Source organism: Phasianus colchicus, chromosome 13 (assembly GCF_987193195.1).
Source record: "Phasianus colchicus chromosome 13, bPhaCol1.hap1.1, whole genome shotgun sequence".
NCBI lineage: Eukaryota > Metazoa > Chordata > Aves > Galliformes > Phasianidae > Phasianus > Phasianus colchicus.
This window is the reverse complement of record NC_143448.1, coordinates 17,965,298-17,990,857: the sequence shown is the minus strand read 5'-3', so window position 1 is coordinate 17,990,857 and position 25,560 is coordinate 17,965,298. Positions and strand designations below refer to the sequence as shown.

General features: G+C 51.6%; 2 protein-coding genes across 4 annotated transcripts; both read left to right on the top strand.

The window, feature by feature from the left end:
- The first annotated feature begins 1,746 nt into the window (after positions 1–1,746).
- LOC116243888 (dual specificity protein phosphatase 22-A-like) lies at positions 1,747–12,046 on the top strand. Of its 2 annotated transcripts, XM_090149451.1 has the most exons (8): positions 1,747–1,955; positions 2,048–2,123; positions 3,142–3,175; positions 3,392–3,474; positions 5,609–5,658; positions 8,177–8,251; positions 8,684–8,855; positions 10,411–12,046. In XM_090149451.1, exons 2-8 carry the CDS (start codon positions 2,103–2,105, stop codon positions 10,582–10,584), a joined length of 609 nt encoding a protein of 202 aa, XP_090005577.1. In that variant the 5' UTR covers positions 1,747–1,955; positions 2,048–2,102; the 3' UTR covers positions 10,585–12,046. The 2 variants fall into 2 exon arrangements, with proteins under 2 accessions (XP_090005577.1, XP_031471198.2); XM_031615338.2 differs by lacking the exon at positions 1,747–1,955 and having other exon boundaries at positions 1,962–2,123.
- Positions 12,047–12,241: 195 nt separating this feature from the next.
- On the top strand, positions 12,242–19,697 carry IRF8 (interferon regulatory factor 8). 2 transcript variants are annotated; one of them, XM_031614981.2, is made up of 9 exons: positions 12,242–12,353; positions 13,776–13,950; positions 14,957–15,140; positions 15,997–16,085; positions 16,529–16,640; positions 16,986–17,033; positions 17,156–17,542; positions 17,876–17,991; positions 18,758–19,696. In XM_031614981.2, the coding sequence occupies exons 2-9, from the start codon at positions 13,777–13,779 to the stop codon at positions 18,923–18,925; spliced, it is 1,278 nt and encodes a 425-aa protein (XP_031470841.1). In that variant the 5' UTR covers positions 12,242–12,353; position 13,776; the 3' UTR covers positions 18,926–19,696. The 2 variants fall into 2 exon arrangements, with proteins under 2 accessions (XP_031470841.1, XP_031470842.1); XM_031614982.2 differs by lacking the exon at positions 12,242–12,353 and adding an exon at positions 12,594–13,339 and having other exon boundaries at positions 18,758–19,697.
- The last annotated feature ends 5,863 nt before the right edge of the window (positions 19,698–25,560 follow it).

Below are 25,560 nucleotides of genomic sequence, written 5' to 3'. Positions count from 1 at the left end.
GCCTTGAAATTGAAGGGATGAAATTCCACCTAGCTCTGCAGTGGGTATTGTTGAATGTTCAGGACAGTCATCCTACTGTTCTGGCACAGGAATAGGTCCTTAGGAGCTGCAATACCTTTTTTTTTTTTTAAACTCCTCTTTAAGGCTGCATTTCTGGGACACAGCCAGGAGTCGCAGTGGTTTGAACTACATGTAAGGTAAGCAGATCCCAGCTCCTGGGGAGGCTCAGTGTCCCATAACTCAGCACCAGAAATAGCATGTCAGCTCTCCAAAAGGCAGCAGTGCTGAATCAAAGCATGTAGGGTATGTGGTGGAGATGAACGCTGCTTCCCTCGTCCTTGTAAAGGGGACTTGGCTCTGCATTCTTGTCTTCAACTGCTTTTCCCATCTCAACAGCATGGGCAGGCTGCAGACCTCACTTAAGTGTTTTGTGCAGACTCAAGTGAGGAAGGGAGAGAAATACCCATTGTAGTTCAGGGTTTAGATGCAAATCTGGGAGGTGTTTCCTTGCCTTGCCTCTCTTGTAGCTGGATGCTGTTCAGAGAGGATGGCTGTGGTTGAGGGGAGGGTAAGAAAAGCCATGCTTTGTGGGAGCAACCCAGACCTAAATGCAGTGTTCTGAGGAAGCTCATAGCCCAGACGTGGCTTAAGTTTTCCAGAGCCTGAGCTACGAAGGCTGGCGCCTCTGTATTTGCTTTGCTCTGTCTGTAGCTGCCAAATTTTGTTTTCCCTTGGGCTATCCACTAATGCACATTTTAGGCTTCCTCCAGGCAAATCCCAGTCTTTGCTTTTAAAGCAGCCCTCCAAAGATCCGAACTACTAAAACAAGCTTTGCCTTCAATTAATTTGTTTCCTGCCTACAAGACTGTCGTGTTTTTCCATCCATTTAGCTGCTGGAAAGCCCAGGGAGTCCCTGCTGCTGCTCATGGGGAGCTGGCCAGCCTTTCCCTTGCAATAAGGCAGCTTCTGGGAAGGCTTTAAGGTGAGGTGATTCAGCAGGCATGAAGCAACAAGCTCCCCTTCCTGTTTGCCTCCAGAGTGCAGCAAAGGGTTTTACAAAGGATGTCGGGGTGCCTGCAGCAGAGCTGGCTTCATCAGAGTGGTAATATCTGACAGCAAAACAGTGATGTCTGCAACCAACCCAGCAACAGCACGACAACAAACACAGCTTCAAGTGCCTTGAAGTGTCATCCTGAGGCTGCACTGCTGTTTTCTGTGTCAGCATTGGTTCAGTGCCTGTAGGAAACATCTCAAATGGAGTGTAGGAAATGATCTGGTCTGCTGGGAGATGTCTGCTGGCTCAGGCTGGGCTTTCTGGCACTTGAAGCAACCTTGACTTCACCTCGCCATGGGTCACAGATTCATGGGGACTGCAGGGATTTCACTATGCGAGCAGTTTGCTTTGTTGGTTTTGTTTTTCTCTTCCCTTTCTTTCTTTGTGTCAGGCTAACAGCATCGACCTGGGAGGGGGCTGGCAAGCAGCAAGACGGATCTGCTTTGGAAATGGAGGTTTGGGAGCATGTGCTGGAATGACAGAGCTGCTCCACAGCTCATCTTGTCTCCTCACTGCAAGGAGGGGGAGGTGGACTCATTCCCAATGCTGCACGTCGCCTGTGCCACTCTGTTTTTTTGGGGTAAGTACCTTATTTTGAATTCTGCTCTCATTCCCATAACTGGGAGAAACTGGTATGAGTGAGAGAGACCCTGCTGAGCCCGGGGCTTGCAGCAGACAGCAGCATCCTAGCATGAAACCTGGCCTCAAAGCAGCACAGAAAGGCAGTGGGGTGTCCCCACTGTCCGTGCCACCTTGGTGAGGTGGTGCCTTGATTTAGGAGAGCAATGCCCACTGAGAGTCCACAGAGAGTCCAGAGTGGAAACCTGAGCCTCAGATCCCCATTTCATCCTCCCCAGCTCTGCAGCAGCTGCTTTTCCCTTTGCCTGATGACACAGAGCTGGTGAGCAGGCTGAGTTTGCTGAGGCTCTGAGTGCCCCATGGGGAAAGCAACTCTTACTGTTCTCTGTGGGCTTTTTGAGTGTTTTCTTGCAGATAACCCTGGATACTGAGAGCCTGTCTACATCCTCACCCTGGGGAGAGAAAAGCCATGGGGAGTGGAATGAGCAAGGTACCGAGGGCAGGGCTGAGTGCCTAGGGGTGTTCAACAGGTGGCAGCTGGCTTTTGGGTCTTGTCTTTTGGGTGTTACAGCCACGGTGGCACAAACTTCCTGGACTGATTGGGGGTCCCAGGAGCTGTGTATGGAAACTCCCCCCGTTTGTTCCCCCATAGGGATGTGTCTGTGTAAAGTAAACAGGCAGTGGGGCTGTGCTGGGGTTGGTGCTGAGGGCTGGCAGAGGGATCGATGTTTGCTCGTATCCTTAAATAACCACTGGTGTATGCATTATCCAGGTTAAAATTAGACACCAGGATAGCAGCAGAGCAGCACTTGGGATAAATTAGAGCCACTCTGAGCTCTTTTTATTGCTCCTCTGGGTAATATAAAGCAATGATTTCTCTCCATCCATCCATCTCAGAGCACAGCTCTAGATATGTGGGATTCTTCGGGCTCAGGATAGGCTCCCCGTGAGCATAACATCCTTCTCCATGATATCCACCCACCCAGGGTTAGGAATGCCCCCATGTGGTGCTGCTCACTGGGTTCATGATGCACAGAGCCCAGCAAACTCCTTATGGATAAGCTGTGCATTCACCCAGCTGGCAGAAGCAACCTTTGGAACCATTTGCAAGACTGGTTGCTGTAGAACAGCCAAACACAGCAGGAAGCTGCTCCAGGTTGGGCTTTGGTTGGTGGTTGCAACACTTTGCACCCAAGTGCACAGCAGCCAGCAGCCCCAATCCATCCGTGTGCTGAGTTTTCCTGAGCTCTGAGGGTTTTGGTTTGGCATTCAATGCTGGCAGAGTGCTTTCCGTGAGAACAACCTCTGCTGTTTGTCAATGAAGATGCTTCATTCATTAGCTGCTTGGTTTATCTGTAGCTGGGGATATCTCCTCTGTGGGGCCCCATCTTGTGAACACAGGTGATGCTCCTGAGTGATGCAGAAGCATCTGTGGGTTGAAGGCTTGTGGGAAGCAGAGGGGATGAGGTGTCAAACAGAACAGCTCTGCTTTTTTTGCCACCTTGCAGGTGGTCACAGGGCTCTACCTGGGGAACATCCGTGGTGAGTCTGGGAACCCTGCCTGGCAGAGGGGTCTTTTTATGGGGAAATGGCTGCAAAATGGGTTTGTCCATCCCAGGAGAGATCAAACCGATGGGGTTGGCCATCCTTGTACCACTGGGTTTGGGTGTATTTGCCCCCCAGATGCCATGGGGTGGGAGGCGGTGGGATGGGAGTGGGATATCTGTAAGTATTTGCTGGAGCTGGTCCTGCTTGCAGACTCAGAGGACAGGGACAGCCTGCGGAGGCATGGCGTGACACACATCCTTTCCGTGCACAACGGGGCCAAGCCGGTGCTGGAGGTGAGTGAGGGACACCGAGGGATGCTGCGTTGGCACGCAGTGCTGGGGATGGGGTAGCTGGGGGGGCACAGAGCCTCCCGGGAGAGTTTGTAACCGATGGAGGCTGTGACTGAAGGTGCCCGACCCACGGTGCTGCCCCTGGTAGGGGCCACGAGAGGGCAGCGGAGCCCCACGTACGGCATTGCCGGATCTGCATCCAGCCCCGGTGCTCAGGACGGGGCCTTGAGAGGGCTCTGCCTGCTCACCTCCACGTCGGGCAGCCCCTGAGGACCCTCCATGCAGGGCCGAATCACCTGAGATCACTCCCCATCCTTCCAGCGTTGATCCCTTTTTCTGTCGTTGGATTTGGGAATGAGCATTGAGGAATCCTTTAAAATCCTGGGATCCTAAAAATAAGAGGTGGAGGAGGTAGTTCTATCCTATTCCACGTCCCCAGAGTGGTGTAATGCTCTGTCACTTCTGGGAGTGACACCTGATGGCTTTTCCTCATCTCGTGGATGGCTGCTGCTGTCCTATGGGAAGGGAAGGTGAAAGGAGTTGAGGGAGGGGAAACTGAGGCAGGAATGAACTGCTGGGTGCGTGTGTGTGCTGGGTGCATGCAGGATGAACAGCCCATGGTTCTGTGCATGGGAGATGCTTTTCTCTTCAAAGACATTGAGCAACGAAACTGAGGAGAGAGAAGGAAGGAGGGTGCAGAAAATGGGGTCAAAGAACTGGTTCGTTCAGGGAAGGGGCAACAGCTGGGGCACGGCCATATAGGCAGCAGCCTGCCTAGGCAGCTTGCAGCCCACAGCAGTGCACAGGATCAGTGGAAAGGGGAACAGGAAAAGCATGGTGGGTTGAGCAATGTGTCAATCACAGCTCCTGGCCGGGGACCGCAAACCCCAGCAGCGTTCCCATGCCTGCAGCCCAGCTTCCCTCCCCGAGGTGGGATGGTGGCACATGGTCCTGAGGGGAAGGGGAAGCCACCCGGGGTCCAGCTGAATGTATTGAGTACTACCACTGTCATGCTGGTTTTCCCAGCTTGGTGGGTTTCCTCACTCATCCAGGTGCTGGGAAACTGCAATGCATCATAGCTCATCCCAGCTGGAAATCATCCCACAAGATCTTGCTTGTCCCCGTGTCCCAGCTCTGTGGTTCCATTGCAACTTGCTTGCCAGAGTGCTGTGGTTTGCTGGGGTATAGGAATGCACCCAGCAGCAGGTTGGGGAGGATCAGGCTGGGGCTATCATATCACAGTACCCTTAAGGTTGATAAAGACCTCTATAATCCCCAAGCCCATCCCATCACACCTGCTAACCACGTCCCTATGTGCTGGGTCTTGAATGCTTCCAGGTATGGTGACTCTACCACCTCCATGAGAAATACATCAGGTGGTCCCCATCCCACTGGGGGCTGCGGGATCAGTGTGGGATAGGGCTAGGGAGAGGCAATGGGATGGAGGGGAGATGCTTGGGAAACCCCGTGTACTTCTCCTAGCAATGTGGGTCTTTCCAATGTGGGAATGTCCCCATGATGGCCATGCCCATCCAGCTCTACTCCTTCCCTTTGACATTCACTTGGAATAATTGGCTTTCTCCAGCATTTTCATGAAAGGAAGCAAGAGCAGCTTTGGGCAGCGGTGTTATAGGGAGATGAATGGAGATGTGGCAACCCTTGGTGTGCTGTGCTTGGCTGTGTCAGCTCTGGTGAGATTTCCACCCTGTTTGCTAAGAAAAAAAAAAAAATCAGATGAAAAGGGTCTAATTTTAGCTCGGAACAGGGAGGATCGAGGAAGCGATGCTCTAAAGAAAGTGTAATCTGACCTACGCCAACATGTGGCAGGATGATTTCTTGTGTATTAAAGGAACCAGGAGGAAATAAGTCATTGATGAGAGTGACTTCATGGCTGTGCATCCGCACACATTGATCTGACAGGGCATGGCTGTCACCAGAGCATGGACGGGGATGGGGACAGGGATGGGAAGGCTCTGGTGCCCCTGGATCAGAGCAATCCTGACTCTGTCCAAGATGCTTTGGAACATCCCATTTTAAAGAGGGGCTTTGCCCTTAGAGGCACCTAATAGAAGGGTTATGTAGAAGGAAAAGGGAAAATGGGAGATATCTTACTACCACAACTTTCTCTTTATTTCAGGACATGACTTATCTCTGTATCTCAGCCTCTGATTCTTCTAGCCAAAACCTGTAAGTCATCTGCACTCCCTTTGCCTCCCAAGGTAGCATTTTGGTGGCTGTCGGTCGATACGAGATCAGATTTCTCAGAATGAATATTCACTTTGCACTGCCAAAACTTCGTGTCATTGAGTTTGATGAAAGCTGTAGCTCATTTTAAGGCAGTTAATAGTGTTTGCATGGCCTAACATCTGTTTCTCTGTGTGTTTGCGGTCGGTAAATTCAATTTTCCATCAAATCTTGGAATTATTCTACCAGGCAGAGCTCTAAACTGGGGCAAGGTTCATTGGTGCAGACAGACAGTGATTTGTATTGGCCTTTCAGGCTTCTTCCTTGGAAGGAGAAATTGGGTATTTATCGAAATGAGTAATTTTTTCCCCCGTACAGAACATAAATACTGGACACGTAAGGATGCTCTAGATGAGTTTGGGGAGAGGTGATGGTGGGGCTGATGGATGCAGTGCTGATTGTAGCAGGTGGTTTTCATCATCCCCTGCTTAGGGCAGTAGGCACCCAAGAACCATTCATTATAACCAGAAAAATGGGTGACTTCTGGGAATTTTTCTTGCCAATCCACCCCTAAAAAGGCAAAAGCTTCATGTGCAATGACTGTACCAGGCTCTATTGGTGGAGGTTCCAGTTTTCAGCATCCCTGGGAGAAATTCTGCTCCGCAGGCATGATTCTGCTTGCTCATGCTCCTGCTGAGCGGAAAGAGAAGCTTTACAAGAAAGCCCTGCCTCAGCAAGAAGGAGGGTTTTTTTGGTTTTTTTTTTTTTTTTCTGTCCTCTTGTTTCTTTGCATTTGTGGTATGTCTACTGAAAGGGGAAAATAAAGAAGGACAAGGCTGGCTGCCGGAAGGAAGACTTATTCAAGGAACTATTTTCTGCTTGCCACTTTAAGTCATGGATTTCACAATCCTGGTGAACTTGGTGTCTTATGGTGGAGATGTTTGTGACTCAGGGCCTCGCTGGCTCTCAGTGTTACCACTCCTATGGGATGCAACTGGGAGGTGTTCCCCCCTCGCTGGCTGGGAAGGACCACAAGTGAGGATGGGCAGACAGCTCAGTGAGGGTCAATGGGAGGAGACACAGCCACCTTTTCATGTCCAAGGTTCAGTGCTGTTGGTTCCAGAGAAGGGGTGCAGAAGAGGTGTGGGACTGGGAGAGCTTGGAGCCTTGTGGGTTGTGTAGGCAGTATAGAAAAGTCCCTATTTCCCAACAGGAGATGCTCTGCTGGCGATGGATTGACATCTCCATCCAGGGCCAAGAGACAAAATATTCTTAGCATGACTACAGCTTCAAAGAATCCTCCACACCTCCTTCTCTTCTTGGCTTTGGGGCAGCAGAACTCCTAAAACTCCTCACAGAATGGCTATCTCTGAATATGCCTTTGACTGGGGCACCTGAGCCCCGTGCTTCTACAGAAGGCTGCAGAGCATCCCTGCAGGGCAGACAGAAGGGAAGGGAATTTTGGGATGGTGTTTGTGCCCAGATTGGTCTCCTGGCCCTGGGGGGTCTCAGGAGGATGCTGAGGGGAATATCTCTGGCAGCATGTGTCTGAGCTTCTGAGAAAGCAGGAAGGCTGCATGGGGCTGGCCCAGCCTGGTCACGTGGAGCAGAGGAAGTTTGGGACCCAGCGGTGGGATGGGGGCTGTGTGGGGCCACCTCCTCTCCTCCTCCTCCTCCCCCCAAGGAATGCAGGGCTGTGCGCCAGGCTTTGGGTCAGTGAGTCCATGGTCAATCTGGGCAGGGCCCCAAGTTACCCAGGAGCAGGTTTGCTGCTTCAAAACTCCCCCGTTGTGAGCAAGGCTGGGCAGCAATCATTGTGAATATTTGCTGAAGAGCCAAACAAACAGTTCTCTATGAGCTCTGGGAGATGCTTGCTGTTCAACAGCAATAAACAGGAGAGATGGATGGCATCGGAGCACGTGTAACCCTCCTGTGGACCTTGGGTTCATCGGTGTACGCTGAGTTATTTTACTCTTTTTTTCCACCTCTGTGTCTTGATGCTTTCAGAAAGGTGAGTGCTGCAGCAAAGCACCATGCTGCATTGCAGCTGAGCAGCCAAAAAGCCTCGTATCTCTGTCTGTTCTGCTGCAAAACTCGCTGGTTTGGTTTAATGCACTCCCTCTGCACTGGCAGTTGCTGGTTTCTAGCAGGAGGCTTTCAGGAATGTGTAAAGCAAAATGCCCTGGGAATGACCTGTCCTGCATCTTTCTCCCCATGGAGGGGACAGGGTGGCATTGTTTAGAAACTGATGGTTCAGGATGAGCGCTGACATAGGGATGAGCTGCGCACGGGGATTTTTCCCTCCCATTGGGTTGGTGGCATCAGCCTGCTCCATCTCATCACCTTGGGATGCAGGAAATCCTCCAGAACGCTCTCCTGCTTTTCCTTCCTGGCTGATGCAGGCCAGTCCCTTCCTCTGGCAAGGGACCCATCTCTGTGCTGGCCCCAGGGAAATCCTGGGGATGATTCCAGGAGGCAGCAGCTCCTTCTGCTCTCACCTCACTGCCTCTCCCCCAATCAGGATGCAGCACTTTAAGGAGAGCATCAAGTTCATCCACGAGTGCCGGCTCCGTGGGGGAGGCTGCCTTGTCCATTGGTAAGAGCCTCTGTTGGCAGCCTGTGGGCTTCCTCAGTGTGATGCTAAAAGGTGGGGAAAAGGGTCATCCAAGGGACACCTGGGAGCTTCCCAGGTGCTCGGAGGAGGTGTGGGGATGGAATCCCAACAAATGTGGTTGGGCAGTGGGGATGGGATCCCAATAAGTGTCCTCAATATTGAGCATCAGTTGTGGTGGAGGAGATGAGGAGTGGCATCAGGTCAACAAGATCATCCATGTCCCATAAACCTGAGCTCTAAACAGATGGGACAGGCTAGAGGAGGGGACATAACCGTGTGACCTTCATGGGGCCACTGATGGGAAAGATGCCACCATGGCTGGAAAGCCCCCCTGCCATGCAGTGCTGCATCCCACGGTTGTCCCCTGCTGTGGGGTTCCCATGGTGACAGTGCCTTGTCCTCACACCGTGCCAGCCTGGCCGGGGTGTCCCGCAGCACCACCATCCTGGTGGCATACCTGATGACAGTGACAGAGCTGGGCTGGGAGCGCTGCCTGGCCGCCACCAAGGCTGTGCGCTCCTATGCCAGCCCCAACTTCGGCTTCCAGCAGCAGCTGCAGGAGTACGAGCAGACCTTGCTGAAGGAGGTGGGTCCTGCATGCATCCATGCCGGTGACTGGCGTGCAGTGACCTCGTGCCAAAGGAGGGGAGCTCTGCAGCTGAGGGCCTCTTTGGATGCATCTGCGGTGTTTGCAAATAAGCATGCCTGTTTTGCATGCAGCAATTTTGCAAACAGCGTGAGCCAGCTGTTTGCCCTTTGACCATGCTATTTATTACCTGGGGGTTTTGCTTTTTGCATGCATGCATGCAAAAACTTAAAAAGTGCTTAGACAGGGTGAGGTGCACTTAGAATAAAGCTTGTTTTTTCGAGAGTTCACCTTGCTCACTGTGGAGGGGTTGCAAGAATGGCACTGAGCTGGCACCAGGGAGTGCATATGGGTAATGTGTGCTTGGTCTCTGCAGCATCCCTGAAGGGAAAACCCCAATATATGGCATGTTGTCACTGTGCAAGGGGCAGCTCCATGGGATTTCTTTGCGTGTGACAGTGGCCTAAGTGTCAGCCCCTGCCCTGGCACAGATGCTGTCACTGCTCCAAAGTTGGCTGCCAGTGCCTGTTTTCTAGCAAGGAAACTAGCACAGCTCCCACCCCTGCAATGGGGCTTCCTGTGTGCGGGCAGCTGCCGGGTGAGTCCCATGTCTGGGGGAGTGGATATGGGAAATGCAGACATTCCCACTGGAAATCCCCTCTGCCCAGCTGACTTTCCTCAGCTGCAGGAGGGGGCTGCCACCAGCACTGCTCTCGGGCTTTCCCCTGGCCTTCACCTGATCCCAGGAGGCTGGAGCCCTATGGCCATCATGGGATATGGAGAGTGGGGCACAGGGATCTGCCATGCTCATAAACCAGGGCTGTTATATCAGCTCCCTTCCTCCTTCTAAAGCCACATCCATCCCAGTGCTGCCTGCATCCTGGGGCTCAGCTTCTTGCTCCTTGGCACCCTGCAGGTTTTGCACCCTCCAATTTCTTGCAAGCATTTTGCTTTGCTGGGTGCTCTGCGTGCTGCTCCTTGCTTGCTGGCTTCCCATTTCTGGGTGTCAGCAGTGCACAACAGTACTGCTGCTCCCTCCCCATGCAGCGTGGCTGTGCCCCAGCAATGTCGGGAATGACTTCCACAGGACTGGTTCCAGCTCTCTGCTGGGTGCCAGCTGGCCCTGGGAGAGGAGCAGAGTGGGTGAGCATAGCACTCTGCAAACAGGAGCTAACCTGCCTGAGGTCAGCGAGTGCAGCCCTTCCCTGCGTTGGAGAAAGCGTGGGGACGCTTTGCTTATGGTTACGTGGCTGTAAGGAACAACAGCAGCTTCTTGGCAGGGGAAAGTAAATAAGGTGGATTAAATAAAGTCAATAGTGCTGTCGAGGCTGCTGCCAGCTCTGTGGTTCCTGTGAGCAACAAGCAAGGCTGCTCTCTGTCTTGGCAATGCAGCTAATGCTTGGTTTGTGTGCGATGCTGCATCTCTTATTGAGTGGCATGCGAGCTCCTGCAAAATGGGACTGCTGCTGCAGGCACCTGTGCTGTGCTTGGCATGCCTGGGGTTGGGGGTGCCCACCCACTGACCGTGGTACCCTCTGTGGCTTTGCTTTGGCAGTACCGTGCCTGGATCCGTCGTGATTATGGCAGGAACCCCTTCCAGGATCAGGAGGAGCTGCAGCGCTTGTTGGCCCAGCAGGAGCAAAGTGGGAGCAGGGAGGGCTCCTGCACCGCTCCCTCAGCACCCACCCACCCACTGCCCAGCAGCAGGAGCCCGTGGATGGACAGATAGGCAGCAGCTGCTCCCAGAGGGACACTGTCTTTGTGCCTTGCAAAAGTGATAGCTGCCGTGCCCAGCACCCATGGGGTGCAGCTCCAATGGGATGCAGTGTGGTAAAGTTTGGGGCAGGACCCCACAGCTGCTGTTATGCAGAGGCTGCTCTGCTGTTGCTTTTCCAGCCCTGTCGTATGGGAAAAATCAATTGTTACTGAGAAACAGAGGGACAGAGCCTCACTCTGTATTAAAGCCCTTCTCAGGGTCACCACAAGAGGATCCAATCCTTTATTCAAGCATTTCTAGGAAGTCCCTTGGTGGAAATTTCTGGGTATTGGAGCCTGTGAGTGGGACAAAGCTGGTGCTGAGCTGCCAAGGAAGGGGGGGGTCGATCAAAACCATGGGGATGGCTGCAGGGATAGAGGGATGGGCTGTGTTATTCTATATAGAAGTGCTGCAGTACCTGGGAAAGCACCCTGGGCAATTAGTGGGGAAAAGACCAATAAGTGCTGATGATCAAGGGAGCTGGAGGGAAGTTGAGCAAACCTTGTAGATATTGCATCGAATGCCTCGGTTATCATTTTAGGAAGCAGAAAAATGGAACTCGTGCACAGGAAAAAGAGAAGAAAGTTGGTTTCTGGTGTCAATAGGAAGTCATCGCAGATCTGTGATAAGCAGAGATTAGATGTGCAGTAGGTGTGATAACCTCATGCTACCACTTCAGCACCCATCCCACGGCCTGCCCTGCCTTGTGGGCATCCCGGGACTGCAGTGTTTCCCCTAACTCACCCCGGCTTGTGGGAACCACAGGGGATGCCCCAAGCGATTACAGCATCACAGCAGCATCTGCTGCCCAAGGAGCACCTCCTACACCCACATAGGTGCCACACAGCTGTATTCCTACATGACTGTACGTTCTGTCCTTGGTGGAAAGCAGCAGAGAGGACTGGAGGTTGCCTCTCCAGCCCTGCTCCTGGTTTTGCCAACTCCCACATCACCAATGTGGGGGGTCAGCAGTGCAATCCCCCCACCCCTGCTTGTTTCCTGCTAAAAGCGACCCTCCTCATCACATCAGGATGTGTTTGGTTTCCCCACCTCTCACGTGGGCTCTCCCAGCAGCTATTTGTTACACATCAGAGTGAAGGCTTTGCACCTTGGCTCGTTATTTTTATTACACCATCTGCACGCATTCCCCGTTTCTCAGCATCAACCACATGGGAACACTTATGCATTACTTCCAAGAAACGGGCATGTAAGCAGGGATCATCCCAGAAAAGCCCTCCGAAGCCAAGGCTGGAGCCGAGCTTTGGGCTGTACAGAGATGCACACCCTTGGCTGGTGTCCACCTGCAGCCCAACACGTTGCCACGGGATGCCTGGGTGAGACCACCTGCTGGCAAGGAAAATAAGCAAAGCACCCTAGGTTTGGCTGAGCACCACCAGGAGCAGCCTGGGGATGAAGAAATAACGGAAATGGGATGAAATGGGCCGCAGGAGGACAGTCGGACCTTGGACATACAGACACATCCCGCCCCCGCGCCACGATGCTGATTTCCCGGAAAGGCGCGAGCTGCGGAGAAAGCCGCGCAAGCCGAGCGCGCGCGCGCGCCCCCCACTGGCGCGATCCCTCATTGGGCAGCCGGAGAGGGGGGCGGGAAGAGGAGGAGGAAGAGGGCTGCCATTGGCTGAATGGCTCTGGGGGCGGGGCGACGTGGGGCGCGCCCTGCGGAGCGCTATAAGGGTGCGGGCGCGGGCGCGCGTTGGGGTGCGGAGCGGGGTGTGCGGAAGGTAATTGATGGGGTGTGCGGGGACTGGGGGGGGGGGGTGAGGTTTGTGGTAGGGTGTTTGGCTGGAGGGTTTTAGAGGTCGGAGTGGTTTTCGGGTCGTTGGATGCTGGAATGGGGCATGTAGAGCGCTGGTGGTGCAGGGGTGAGGCTTTAAGGTGCTCGTCTGTAGGGTTATGGGGTGCTGGGACTGAGCAGGGTGCGGACACGGGGTGGTTGGGGGTTTTAGGGTTGTGGGGGTGTGGGAGGTGGGGTTGGGGGTGTTGGAATGGAGGCTTCAGAGTGCTGGGGGATAGGACTTCAAAATGCTGAGGTTGTAGGGTGCTGGACAGGCAGGGTCGTGGGGGTGGATGGAGATGAGCTGTGGGCTCTGGGGTTGAAGTTTTAGGGTGCTGTGTGTGCACAATAGGGCAGGTAGGGTACTGGGTTGTAAGAGATAAGGGTTTTAGGGTGGCTGGGAAGGGTGCTTTTAGGGAGCTGGGTGTGCATGAAATAGGGCTGCACGGTGCTGGGAGTGCATTGGGAAGGATCTTTGGGTGCTGGGATGTGAAGTTTTAAGGTAATGCGAACAAGCTTACGAGAAGATGGGCTGAGTTTGCTTTCTCATGGCTGCTCCACTAAGCTGTTTTGCTAGAAACGAGCTGAGACCAGACATGAGGTGACCTCACCCCCCATCAGCAGGGCCCTGGTCCTGTCCTGGAGAGGATGTGGTTGCGTGGCCCCGCTCCCTGCGGTGACCCTGCTGCTACCTGCACTGCTCCTTGCTGCAAGAGGCTTCACCCTTTTTTATTTTTTTCCCCCTATTGCTATAGTACTGGGAGCTGTTTGCCTCTACAGCGTCACTTCTTTAGGTGACAGCATAGCTCCTACGGGGCTGATCCCAAAAAGAGGAGTTTGCAAGTCAGCCTGTTGCTGCGACAGAGCTTTCCTCAGCAGCAGGAGGATAAAGGTGCCTTCCAGCAGGGCTCCATGCAGGCTGCAGATAGGCTAGTGAGTGCTTTCGTCATATTCAGTAAATGGGGTGTGGGCACCAGTCCAGTGCCTGCCCACATGGCTGGGGCGGAGCGATGGGGGACAGCTGTAGAATTGCTGCCATGGCTTTTCCCGTGTAAAAAAGGGAGGTTTGGTGTACAGAGGGGCACGTGGCAGCTGCTGGTGTTTGCAGGCAGCTCGTTGCCAACGCTGCACGTGATAAAGTAGAGCAGAGAGTGATTGCTTGCATCCAAATTGCTTTGTTTTTGTACTTGGAGACATCGCTGCAATCTGCTGGCTCTCCAGTTGGATGCCCTGAAAGTGAAGTGCAGCTATTAGAATGTGTTAAGATATCTCCGTCGACCCACCTGCTGTTAGTGGAGGGCGAAGGGGGTGTGGGGATGGATAGATAGACAGACAGACAGCCTGACTGACAGCTCCCATTTCTGCCTAGGATGTGTGACCGCAACGGTGGGAGGCGGCTGCGGCAGTGGCTGATTGAGCAGATTGACAGTGAGCAGTACCCAGGGCTCATCTGGGAGAATGAGGAGAAAAGCATGTTCCGCATCCCATGGAAGCATGCAGGGAAGCAGGATTACAACCAGGAGGTGGACGCTTCGATTTTCAAGGTAGGGTGAGATGGTTTGTCCCCATTACCAATGGCTTCTGGGCTATAAGGTGAGGTGGTTCATCCCTGTTGTCAGTGGTTTCTGGGTTGTCTGGATCTCAGCTGGTGGGAGATGTCCTTGCTGTCAGCAGGACCTGCAGCAGCTTGCTTCCTGTAGGATCCCCCTCGGGATCGTTTGGGGGTGGTTTTTCCTTTTTGCTGAGTGTTGGTGCCAGGTTTAGGTTTGTTCCTGGCACGTTCTAATCCTGGCCTGATGTGCTCTCTGACCTGCCCTAAGCTTCCTATTGGGCTCTTTCTGATAAGAGTGTATTTACCAAAAAAAGAAAGGGAAGGAAGGAAGTGTCAGCTTTTCTCAGAGAGGAGGGACTTTACATTTTAGCTATAATGGGAAAATTCTGTCCTGAACCAAAAAGTCAGGCTCTTCCCCAGGAATTCCCATCCCTCTGCCCTATTCCTATACTTTGCTCTATCCGTGGTGACTGATGGCTTTCGGGGCACTGACCAGAGCAATGGTTTGTAGAGGTGGCTTTATATATATATTCATATCTGTTATCTGTATTAAAATATACTCTCCCACCTCCCCATGAAAGCGCAAATGACATTCTGGTATTAAACAAAGTGTCCAGCTGTCACTTACTGGTCTAAACCTGGAAAGATGAGGGGTATTTTAGTATGGGTTTGGGTGTTTCTGGATCAGGACAAGTATCATTACTTGGATGTGCACCCTTGCATCAGTCTGTGCTAAAGTGAAGTTGCACACTGCTGTTTTGGCTCTGGTTTGAGCTGTGCTGTGAAGGGCATGAAAAACCAACTCCAGCTCCCTTAGCTTGGTGTGATGTGGCTGGTGCAGAGCTGGGCTTGTGGCAGTGCCCAAACTTTTGAGGACTTCTATGAGATGCCCCGTTTCTGAGCAACAGTGTGCCCAAGATGTGCTGCTCATTGCTCTTTGGTCCAAAGGGATTTGCAGAGCTTGCATGGATGATGATTTCATTTTTGTTTTGCTTTAGGCTTGGGCTGTTTTCAAAGGCAAATTCAAAGAAGGTGACAAAGCAGAGCCAGCCACCTGGAAGACACGGCTGCGCTGTGCCTTGAACAAGAGCCCCGACTTTGAGGAGGTGACAGACAGATCCCAGCTGGACATCTCTGAGCCCTACAAGGTGTACAGGATCGTGCCAGAGGAAGAGCAGAAATGTGAGTGCCCCATTGAAGGACATGGGCTCTGGGTGCTGCTGCCCTACACCCAGCAGTGTGGGGTTGGCCCCATGGCTTGGGGACACGTCCTGCATCACTGCAGTGCTGGGAGGTGGGGAAGGAGCTGCTGGAATGTTAGGACCAATAGTGTTTTTATTTTTCCTCCATGTTTAACTGCTGCTTGGGAAATAAAGATGCACAAACCTGAATCCTTCCCCTGCTTTGGGGTTGCTTGAGCCCTCCCAGCCATTTGTCCTCCTGACACCCACCCTGGCAGGGAGTTGCAGTAAATCCTTTCCCTCTTGCTATCACTTACTGGAGGAACAGCAGCTCAGCAGGGAGCAGTCACTGCTGTATTGGGTACAGCACAGGTTGCAATATGCATCTCTCTGCTGTTCTGGTGTGTGTGCTTTTTCCTTTTTTCATTCCTTGCTAGTTCTGTCTTAGAGAAAAGGAGGAGAGGGGGGAGAAAACAAGAAAAATCATGCAGATCTGTCTGTAGCATCTTGTCTCCTTTTGTGTGTTCACATGGGGCCCTGTATGCAAATGGCACTGCAGGTTCCCACCGGCAGCACGGCTCATGGAAAAAAGAGAAGCAGCACCAGTCTCTGGGGTGCACAGAAAAACCCCTCTCCTCTGCTCTAGCCCCAAGCTGAATTTAGTTTGCCCCACTGCTCATCACCGTGTACCAGTGCCATTTATTGCAGGCTGGTTTCTGGGCCCAAAATGCAGCTGCTGGGGAGAAGAGGAACACGGGATTGCTGCGGTTCTCAGTTTCATAACTTTCGTGGGGTTTCTGAAATCTGGTGGCGAGGCCATGGCTGCCCTGCTGCATCATCCTTGCTGCTCTCTGCAGGCAAAATCGGCGTTGGGAACGGGAGCAGCCTGGCTGAAGTTGGAGACATGGACTGCAGCCCCTCTGCCATCGATGACCTGATGAAAGAGGTGAGCCCCTCTTCCATGGACACAGACCTAACTAGGCAAAGATTGGTTGCCCAGTCATGTTTAAAGCTGCCTCGTGAAGAGCACTGTGCTTTTGCAGCTGCACTGGCTGTGGTCATTCATCTGAGCAAGCTTGAGGTCTCTGTGTGGTTACTCATGGCTGGAGCATGCTTTGTTTGCATTTGTTTGGTGGAGGCTGCAGGCTTCTTGTGCTTCTGTTCCCCTTCTTGGTTGCACTGTGTGGGGCCTGTTCTGCTCCATGCCTCTTGAGAGGTTATTTGGGTACACGGCCTGGGGAATCCCAAACTTGCTCTTTCTAACCAAAAAGCATTCACCAGCCTTTTGGCATCCTTTTTGCCTTCTTGGTTGGCCTCTCCAGCCCCTCTTCAGGCCCTAGCCAGCTTTCTGCCCCTGCCTGATCTAATGGGTATCTCTTCCTCCTCCAGCCTTCTTGTGTGGATGAATACCTGGGGATCATTAAGAGAAGCCCTTCACCCCCACAGGAGACCTGCAGAAACCCCCCAATACCAGACTGGTGGATGCAGCAGCCCAGCCCCTGTAAGCAGTGTGTGGGGTGTTCTACGGGACCCAGCTGTTTGTCCAAGAGCAGTGCCTGTGATGATGGATGGTGTAGGCTCCCTCTGGGCAGTGCTTGGATTCTACCTTCCTTAGTGCTTTAAGTCAGCATTCTGGTGGATTTAGGGCACCCCACAGTGCAATGTTCATTGCACAATTCTTGTAATTACCCTGGGAGTGTTTGCTGGTGTCTCCCATTCAGGAGATGAGATGCCTGATGTGTTTGCTGAGTGGGAAAAGCTTGGGGATAGTGGGAGGGTGGGATCAGGGCTTGGGAAAGGCAAAGTGTGCTGGAGCTGGATACATCTCTACTCTCTCTGCCCACAGCTTTGCCCCTGGTGAATGGGTACACTGGCTACGAGCAGCATCATTCGGGTAAGGCAGCTCCCATTCCCCTGTGTGAGACTGGGCTGTGGCCATCACACTCCTCTCTGGAGCTTGTGTACGTGTGCTATATGGCAGACAGTGACTCTATCTCACCTGTCCTTCTCTTCCAGGGTACTCCCAGATGGTGATCACCTTCTTCTACAGTGGCAGGCTGGTGGGGCACATCACCACCTCATATCCTGAGGGCTGCAGGCTGTCGCTCAGCCAACCCTCTAACCACGGTGAGAAGCTCTACGCCCCTGATAGCCTGGAGCACGTGAGGTTCCCCTCAGCTGAAGCCATCCAGAATGACCGCCAGAAGCAGATCACCAAGAAGCTCTTTGGGCACCTGGAGAGGGGTGTCCTGCTGCACAGCAACAAGCAGGGCATCTTCATCAAGAGGCTGTGCCAGGGAAGGGTCTTCTGGAGTGGGAACACAGTGGTGTACAAGGACAGGCCAAGCAAACTGGACCGTGATGAAGTGGTGAAGATATTTGACACCAACTTATTCTTTAGAGGTTGGTATGAGCACTGTAGGAGGGGTTGATGTTGTTCTTGGCTTTGCTCCGCTTCCTCTTGGAGCGCCTTGAGGTTATAACTGTGCATCACTGCTGTTTACCTAAGTGATGTGGATGAGTAACTCCAGATATCAGATCTGGGAAGGAGTGATGCAGTGCACTGTCACGTAGCAGAGGCTTCATGGCTGGAGGCTTTGTGCAGCAGGTTTTCTCCTGGCAGAGCCACACCAGCCTGCTTTGTGTCAGTGGTGCTTGATCCACACACTGTGCTTGATCCACACACGGTGCATCACAACTTGCAGACAGCCTCCAGCTGTGCTCCTCTCTTTGCAGAGCTGCAGCAGTACTACAACAACCAGGGTCGCTTCCCAGACAGCAGGGTCATGTTGTGCTTTGGAGAGGAGTTCCCAGACACGGTGCCGCTGCGGTGTAAGCTCATCCTCGTCCAGGTATGGCAGCTGCTATGATCTGCCCTGCTTCTGGTCCCTGACACTGGGTTATGTCTCTTCTCTGTACTGTATTGCTCATTTATTCCTAAAAGTGGGACTCTGGCTCCAGTCTCTGCTTGGTGTGAGCCTCTTGAGATGCTGTTGCTTGTCTCAGACCCCTTGGTTAGATCACATCTACAAGCAAAGTTTTCACGTGCTGTGCAGCTCGTAGATTCCCTACTGGTTTTCTGCATGATTCCTGTTTCTCTGCTTTGTTCTGCTGCTTGCTCAGTGCTTCCTTTTGTTCCTGCCCCTTGGCACTGCGAGCTGTGCCCTCTGCTGTGGAAAATGAGGGGATAAATCCCTGGAATGACTGCATTAAGTGGTGGCCTCTGGCTGGCTTTTCAACCCTACAGCCTTTCCTTGGGGCAAGGCATGGGGCATTTCAGGAGTCCACTGCAGGCACAGCACCCTATGGGTGGCAGAGAAGACATGAGACCATGGTGTGGGGTGGGCATTACAGCAAGCAAGATCCACTAGACCTCTGAGTTTCTGGAAGGTGGGGGTTTCCAAGCTCAGAACCCAGTCCTGCTCATCCTTGCCCAACTTTTTGACTGGGTCACGGAGTCATAGAATCCTAGAATGACCTCTCCTCCCTGTGACAGCCCCTGTGGCCATGCCTTATGGTGCATCGTGGCGTTGGGCCTGCAGGCTTTGGTAGGCCTGGCTATGGCTGCTCTTGTCCCAGTGCCCTCACAACTCCTTTCTTTTCTTTTTTTTTGTCTAGGTAGAGCAGCTGTGTGTCAGGCAGGTGATGGAGGAGGCTGGCAAGACCTGCAGCAGCCCCATGCTGCCTGATGAGGTGCAGCAGGAGCAGGTTTACAGGATCTTCCAGGACATCTGTGGGCCACACCAACGGCCGCTGTTCAGAGAGAATCAACAGATTGCTGTGTGAGCCTCCATGGGCACGACGTGGGGTCTGGGTGACTCCAGACCAGTTGGGATTCATTAGTGCCTAAAAATGTCCCTTTGTTTGGCAAGTTGGTTCTTGATCTTTGCTGTTTTCAGTCCAAAAATCTGTGTAAACACAGCGGGCCAAAGTAACAGCCCCACTTGGTTTGAGAACCACCACTGGAAGGAGGTGGTGACTCCTGGAAAGGCCTTACAGTGCTCAAGTAAATCCTTAACAGAAGTAATTTTTTTTCCCCCAAAGAATTTGCAGACCTGCTGAAGTCTGTGGTATGCTTTCCATGGAAAAACCTCCTCAAATCCCTCTTTATTTTAGCAATGAAGTTTATATTTTTGTCTGTCATATTGGGAGTATTTTGAAATTCGGAGAGCGATGCAGAAATTATATATGTAAATGTTGGCTACGAGAACATAGGAATCTTAATTTTTCTGACCCCAAACCAGAGTTAATACAAACAGATACCTTCTATTTTAAAGATAGCAGTGTAGTGTTAATAGGTTGGCTTCACTGTCCCAAAATGCATGTGTTGGTCTCTCCCAAGCGTGAGCAGGCAGCAGCTTCCATGTGTCAATCCTCATTCTGTTTGCCCAGTGCTGGGGAGTTCCTTGGGCATGGCCTCGTGCCTTGCAGCAGCCACAAAGCACCGTGGACCAAAGGACTTTGCAGATGTGTATGCAGTGAGGCTGCCTATTTATTTTATGCCTAAGTTTTTTTTTTGTTAAATGGTTTTGTAATTTCTTTTTTTTTTTTTTTTTTTTTTTGTATCTTCCTGCAATTAAAGTGCTATATTTTGTATTTGTCTTGTAAAGTGTTTTTTGTTGGTGCTGTCAGTGGGGTTCCTAATCTTGGTGGAGGGGTCTTCAGTTTGTTCCTGCCCAAGTCTTCCCTTGTGTGGGGTCTGTGGAGGTCCTGCTCTGTAACTGGCTTCATCTCAGGGGACAATATGCAATAAAATGCAATGGAGAAGGGGGAAAAATGCAATATCTGTAGGGCCTTTTTAGAAAAGAGCATGAAGATAGGTCCCTGCCTGTCTTTCATGGTACTGTACTGGATGCCCTTACCTTGCTGACCTGGGCCATAATGCTCCAAGGTGGGAAGGGTTGATTTGATGGTTCTTGTTGCCCCCTGTCTTCTCATCCACATCCATCTCAGAGGGTTTGATCTGCTGGGGGGTTGTGGGAGGGGTTTGGGAAGAAGTGAGAGCCAAAAGGGGGCATCTGCTTCTATTAGTTGATGAAGTCAACACTGCAGGAATGGTGGCTGAGCATTCATACCCTCATCTGCCTTCCTTTCTAGCCTGCTTTTGGGGTAATGCAGGAGGCTCTGGAAGGCTGTGAAGACCTTGTTGGATCTGTGTCCTTGCCTGTGTGAAGGACAAACATCAACAAACTGCTCTGTGCTTTGGACCAGCCCTGCCAAAGGCTTTATCTGGGGAAAGTCTTTGTGGTGTGACCCCAATACCCAAGGTAGTGGGTGGGGTTCACACTGAGATTCAGGCAACTGAAGGGAAATGCTGAGGAGATGGGTGCAAAGCTGTCCTCCTCCTTGCTTGGGTGTCAAAGCAGATCATGAGACTTAGAGGAGAGAAAGAAAAAACACCAAAGAACTCACCAGGGGTTTGAAGCTGACCCTGCTGCATTCCTCCAGGCTAAGCATGCGGCCTCTCTGTTCCCCTGTCCTAAAGAGCTGCTTATCTCACATTCTGCTGACTTCAGAGTGTCAAGACAGTGCTCTGAGATGGCAAACCTAGCTGAAAAGTGGTTACATGCTAGGATTAAAGGATGGCTGTACATTCTTGGTTGTTCTGGGGTGAGAGTCCTTTAGTAATCTGTCCTGTTGGGCTACATGGGATGGGTATTTATGCCACGAGCATCCTACTAAATCATGCATGGGATCCAGCTGTATCAGTGGGATACCTGTGGTCCTGTCTGCTCTTCTGTGCATCCCTTGCAGGCATTACAGCCTGAGGCTTTGGAACTTAGGAGAAGAAATGACTGCAGACCATGAGTCCTGTATGTATGTCAGTAGCCCAAGTGCAATGATTTCCACAGCTCCTGCTATGAATACAGCTCTGGCTTATGAGGTACTCAATCATGGAGGTGGGTGGTGAGGTGCTGTACCACCAGCATGCACCCCTCAAGCCTTTCTCCTGTCCTTAGGGTCACTGTGGTGATTTATCCCATTTCATCCCTTGCAGAACTGAAGCGATCAACACACTTGTGTGTGTCCTGCTGCAACCCATATCAAACTAACAAAACCATGAGCAAGAGGGCCAACCTTTCCCCTTTTCTTCTAAGCCTTTCAGATCAACCATTCCACCCCACGTCGTCCATCCCTCCCCCGGGGGCAATTTTCCCTTTGGGCCTCCTGGCTCACGAAGAAGCATCTTTTCTGCAGGCAAGGTGCTGAAGGAGGAGGGAGCGAGGTGACCCTGCGGTCTGTGCGGCTGCGATGGAACAACATGTGCCCGCTTGTGAAACATATGACAGGCTGCAGGCTTGAACACCAAAACACCACTTGCGGTTTCCCCAGATGTCCCAGAGCCAGTCCTTCCTCAGAAACCACCATATTGGGCTTGCCTGGAGCCACCTGCTATGTATTCAGGGCTCTTTCATTTTCCACCCCAAGACCGCGGAAGAGCAAGGGGAACAGAGGTACCTTTGTTTGGAGCACTCTGTGCTTTATTTTTAGTGTTGCCATGCTGCCTCAGAGCCAAGAGTGCGGTTTAGGACCGCTGCTGCACCTTGCTCCATAAAGCCAGCAGCACAGCTCCCAGTCCAAACAGCATCCAGACCAAGAGGAGACAGCTGGTGGGTGGCCAAGGTGTGGGAAGGAGACCATGGGATGGGGTTGGGTGGCAGAAGGGAGTTGTAAGAACAACGATGTAGGGTGCATGGTTGGATGCAGGGTTTGTCCTCTTTCAGATGAAGGCTTTGGCAGGACTTGGAGTTGGGGTCAAGTTTAATGCCTTGCATAAGGTGAACATCCCTGGCTCTACTCATCTCTAAAATGTAACACAAGAGAGGCATCCGAGGCTGATGCTCACTCATAGGCAGAGGACCAGAAGCCCCAGCAGACGGAGGAAGGTTTTGAGGTACCCGTGCCACACTGCACATTGTTTTGGCCCAGACTTTCTGTGGCCTCTGTACGAGCTCTGAGTAGTTTCTGCAGATCTCATGCTGACCCAAAGGTGCACCCTGGATACCCATCCCTACACCTCACCTGACCTCATGGGTTGCTTGCTGCAGCTGCATTGAATCTCAGTGGTTTGGAGCTCAAAGACTTTCATTGGTTTCTGTTCACTTGGGTTCTTCTCTATGGCCTTACTGAAGTGAAACCTCAGTGCCTTGTGTTGGCTCTTCATCAACAGCTCGTCCATCAGCAAGCCCCACAGCAGCTCATGTCTCCCCAGCTGATGGTTCCTGGAACGTTATTTGGGTTCAAAGCCAACCTGTCTCTTGAGATAAGTCAGGCTGGAAGTCTCTTGCACCACTAGGAATCATTTTTCTTGGGAGAAAATATATCCTGCAGTGTTATCAGCCTTGACCCTTAATGTTGCGTAATGTTCCCATAGGTTCCCATGACATAGCCTTCAACAAATGCAGACAGACCCACCGCCCGTGGCTTCAGAAGCAGAATTCTGTGTCTGTAAGTACAACCAGTGCCTATTCATCTCTACGACATGCTTGAAATACCGTGTAAGAAGTCAGAATTATTGGAATACCATGGTGACAAGTCTCCTATGTGATAAACAGGCTTCTAACTGGCTGGTTAGAAGGATGTTGAGGTCTGGATCCAGCTAACTTCTGAGATTTTGTCTGTCTCATTCTGTAGAAACAGGAAGAGCTCTACAGCCATCCTTATCCCTCTGCAGGCCAAGTACAGACAACCACAGCTCAATGGAAGGTCCAAACTCACAGTCAAACTGCTCAGGAATACAACACAAACCAGCTACAGCTGCTTCCTCCAACTCATTGCTGCTTAGCCTGGGCCCCACCGGCCCCTATAGGCGTTAGAAAAACAGTCACTTTTTATTTCTAGACACCAGGATTTCCAACTGGTTTGATTGCTCAATGTCCCATTTCAGCACAGCAGCCTGTCCACGATGAGCATCTCCAGGCTCTTCCTGTGAGCATGTTGTAATATGGGAAGCACCTTGCTCTGCATGGTCACCAGCTGAAGGACATCTCCCTGCCCCAAAGAGCTGGCCAGTCCTAACGCCAAGGAAACCTCTGTGATGCCTCATGAAGGAAGCTTGGTGAGATAATTCAACTGCAGTCATCTTTGGCAGAGCTCAAAGATTTGGATTTCTACTCTACCCTGCTGGTGGAACTTGGTTCATGCATCGAATCACAGCCCTCATAAAATCAACCCTGTGCAGGTAACGGGATGGGAGGGATGCTCTGAAAGCATTTCGCCAGCCTTGGGTTGGCTGAGAATTGGGCAGAAGAGGCAGTGGGGAGAGCTGAGAGTGAGGACTGCATTCACAAGGGCTGAGACCTTTGGGCAGGCAGTGTGCTGGGTTCCCCAAGCAAAATGTGGCTGCAAACATTAGGGCTCACATGGAGGAAGGGAGATTCCAGACTCCAGCAAGAACGACAGCCACTTGTTTCTCCAAATCCATTTCTCTGATCGTTTTTGCCATAACACCAGATATAAGACCATAAAAACAAGCTCCACCTAAGCCACAGCTGTGAAAATACAGAGAAATACCATGATACATATTTTGTTTTGTCAGACCCTTGGGTTTATTATGACACCAAGGCTGTGAAACCAAGGCCCAGGTTGAAATACCCTCCCTCCCCACTGAGTTTGCATGTCTCTAGATGTTGTGTCCTACTCTATTTTTGCTGGGTGCAATTTGCTTCCAACAGTGCAAACACCCTGATGCAACAGCAACCCACTCAGATAGCAGAGAATCTGGGCTTGTATGAAAGAAGAACACAAAAGAACTTTGACTCAGCTCTAAAACTGAGCCAGCTCAAGAAAAAGAAAAAAAAGATAGAGGATATCCCAGGTCGCTGCACAAAAAAAAATAAAATAATCTTTGTAATGTGGTAATTAAAAGAACAATAAATCTTAAGTTGGAGAAAATTTCATTTTCCCTATTTCTCCTACAGTGCGTGACAGTAGGTGGATGTTAAAGTGTTTTTCCTACTTCTTGCTAGAGTGGCAGTGGTAAACTTCCTTACTTGATCTTTTACAGGCCAGGAACCACAAACTACAGAGTGATTTTGAATTTTGAAACAAGTTGTGAATCTCAGTCGTATTAATTACCAGTAAGTTATGGTTCTTCATTCAACTGCCTTGACATATAGATGTCTCCTGGATCTTAATCTTTTTTTCCATTGCTATGAACTGAGGGAGAAGTACATGGTGTGGGTGCAGAGCCATCTCCATCACCCAGCTGGAGGATGATGTCAGCATTGTTCTGCAAACAGCAGTCTCCCATCAAGCCTCAGCTATAATTAGGAATTGCATCTAGATCTCAGCTTAATGCCATCTCCAGCTCAGGAATTGGAGATGTAATTTGGTAACGATCTGTTTGCTCACCATGGCCATAATAAAACCTCACATTTCCTGCACACCAGTGCTCCATGCACATAAGCAAGGTCCCCATGGCCATGCCAATGGTGCCCTTCTCTTCTCATCCCCAGCAGTTCAATTCCCTGCCCAATCTCATGTCCTGGGACCAAAACCATGGGCTTGGCTCTAAATCCACTCTGCGACTCGAAACTGCCCAAGGTCCCCAGTGAAGTTCCTACCAAAATCAACATTTCCCTATTTTTGCAGAGTGATGCTGGATGGTGGAGGGGAGCCCCTCGCACTGCACAGCAGCCCCCGCTGGGAAGAAGCATGTAGGTGGAAGCAACATGGGGCGTTGAAACAAGTGATTCCCTCGCCTGGATCTTTCTGTTCTGTATTTCTTTTGAGCAGTAACCACTTCTCCCTGAGATAAATCTGGCTCATGGACACGTCTGCAGGGTGCTGGAGGTGGTGTATCTGCAGTTGGTCTTCCCAGTGAGAATGGCTACAAAACAGGGAAAGGGGCAAGCGAGGGGATGGTATCAACTCTTAGCCCTGGTTTCATTTGGGAGGAGAGTCTCAGCACCTCCTTTACAAAAATCTTGAACATTTAGTGTTTGCTGGTTTGGTTTGTTGCTCTTACCCAAATTCCTGCTGCGGGGTTTTTTCAGCTCCTCAGTGCTCATCACCAATGGTGGATGAATGGATGACTGCCTGTCCAGCCATGGGGTTCCCTGGGCCCTAGAGCAGATCCACTCCACCAGGAGATGGGTTGCTGGCGATGATGGGCTGTGGTCTTCACCATCAAGCAGGAAATGGAGAAAGTGGAGGAAAGCAGGCAATGAGAAGGCAGCCAAGGAGGAGATAATGGATGCAAGTCAACAGATAAGGGTAAATATCTCCATACCAAGACCAGCAGGATGTTCCATAACCAACCTCAGCCAATATTGGGTGTCTGTGAGCTCTGCCAACCTGCTGTCCTGAACTCAATGTGACTTATGGGCAACCCAGATTACAGGTTGTACCTTCAAGGTGTTGGGCGGTGGCCCCCAGCACAGCTTTTCTGCATGGACTTGGTCAGTGCTCTCAACCCC

What these genes read in the sequence shown, in the direction of transcription:
- LOC116243888 (XM_090149451.1), top strand. Translation starts at nt 2,103, where the DNA reads ATGGGGAGTGGAATGAGCAAG. An exon ending in GATTCTTCTAGCCAAAACCT is followed by an intron (nt 5,659 to 8,176) that starts GTAAGTCATCTG and finishes TCCCCCAATCAG; the next exon opens with GATGCAGCACTTTAAGGAGA. An exon ending in GGAGGCTGCCTTGTCCATTG is followed by an intron (nt 8,252 to 8,683) that starts GTAAGAGCCTCT and finishes ACACCGTGCCAG; the next exon opens with CCTGGCCGGGGTGTCCCGCA.
- IRF8 (XM_031614982.2), top strand. Translation starts at nt 13,777, where the DNA reads ATGTGTGACCGCAACGGTGGGAGGCGGCTGCGGCAGTGGCTGATTGAG. An exon ending in GATGCAGCAGCCCAGCCCCT is followed by an intron (nt 16,641 to 16,985) that starts GTAAGCAGTGTG and finishes CTCTGCCCACAG; the next exon opens with CTTTGCCCCTGGTGAATGGG. An exon ending in CTACGAGCAGCATCATTCGG is followed by an intron (nt 17,034 to 17,155) that starts GTAAGGCAGCTC and finishes CTTCTCTTCCAG; the next exon opens with GGTACTCCCAGATGGTGATC.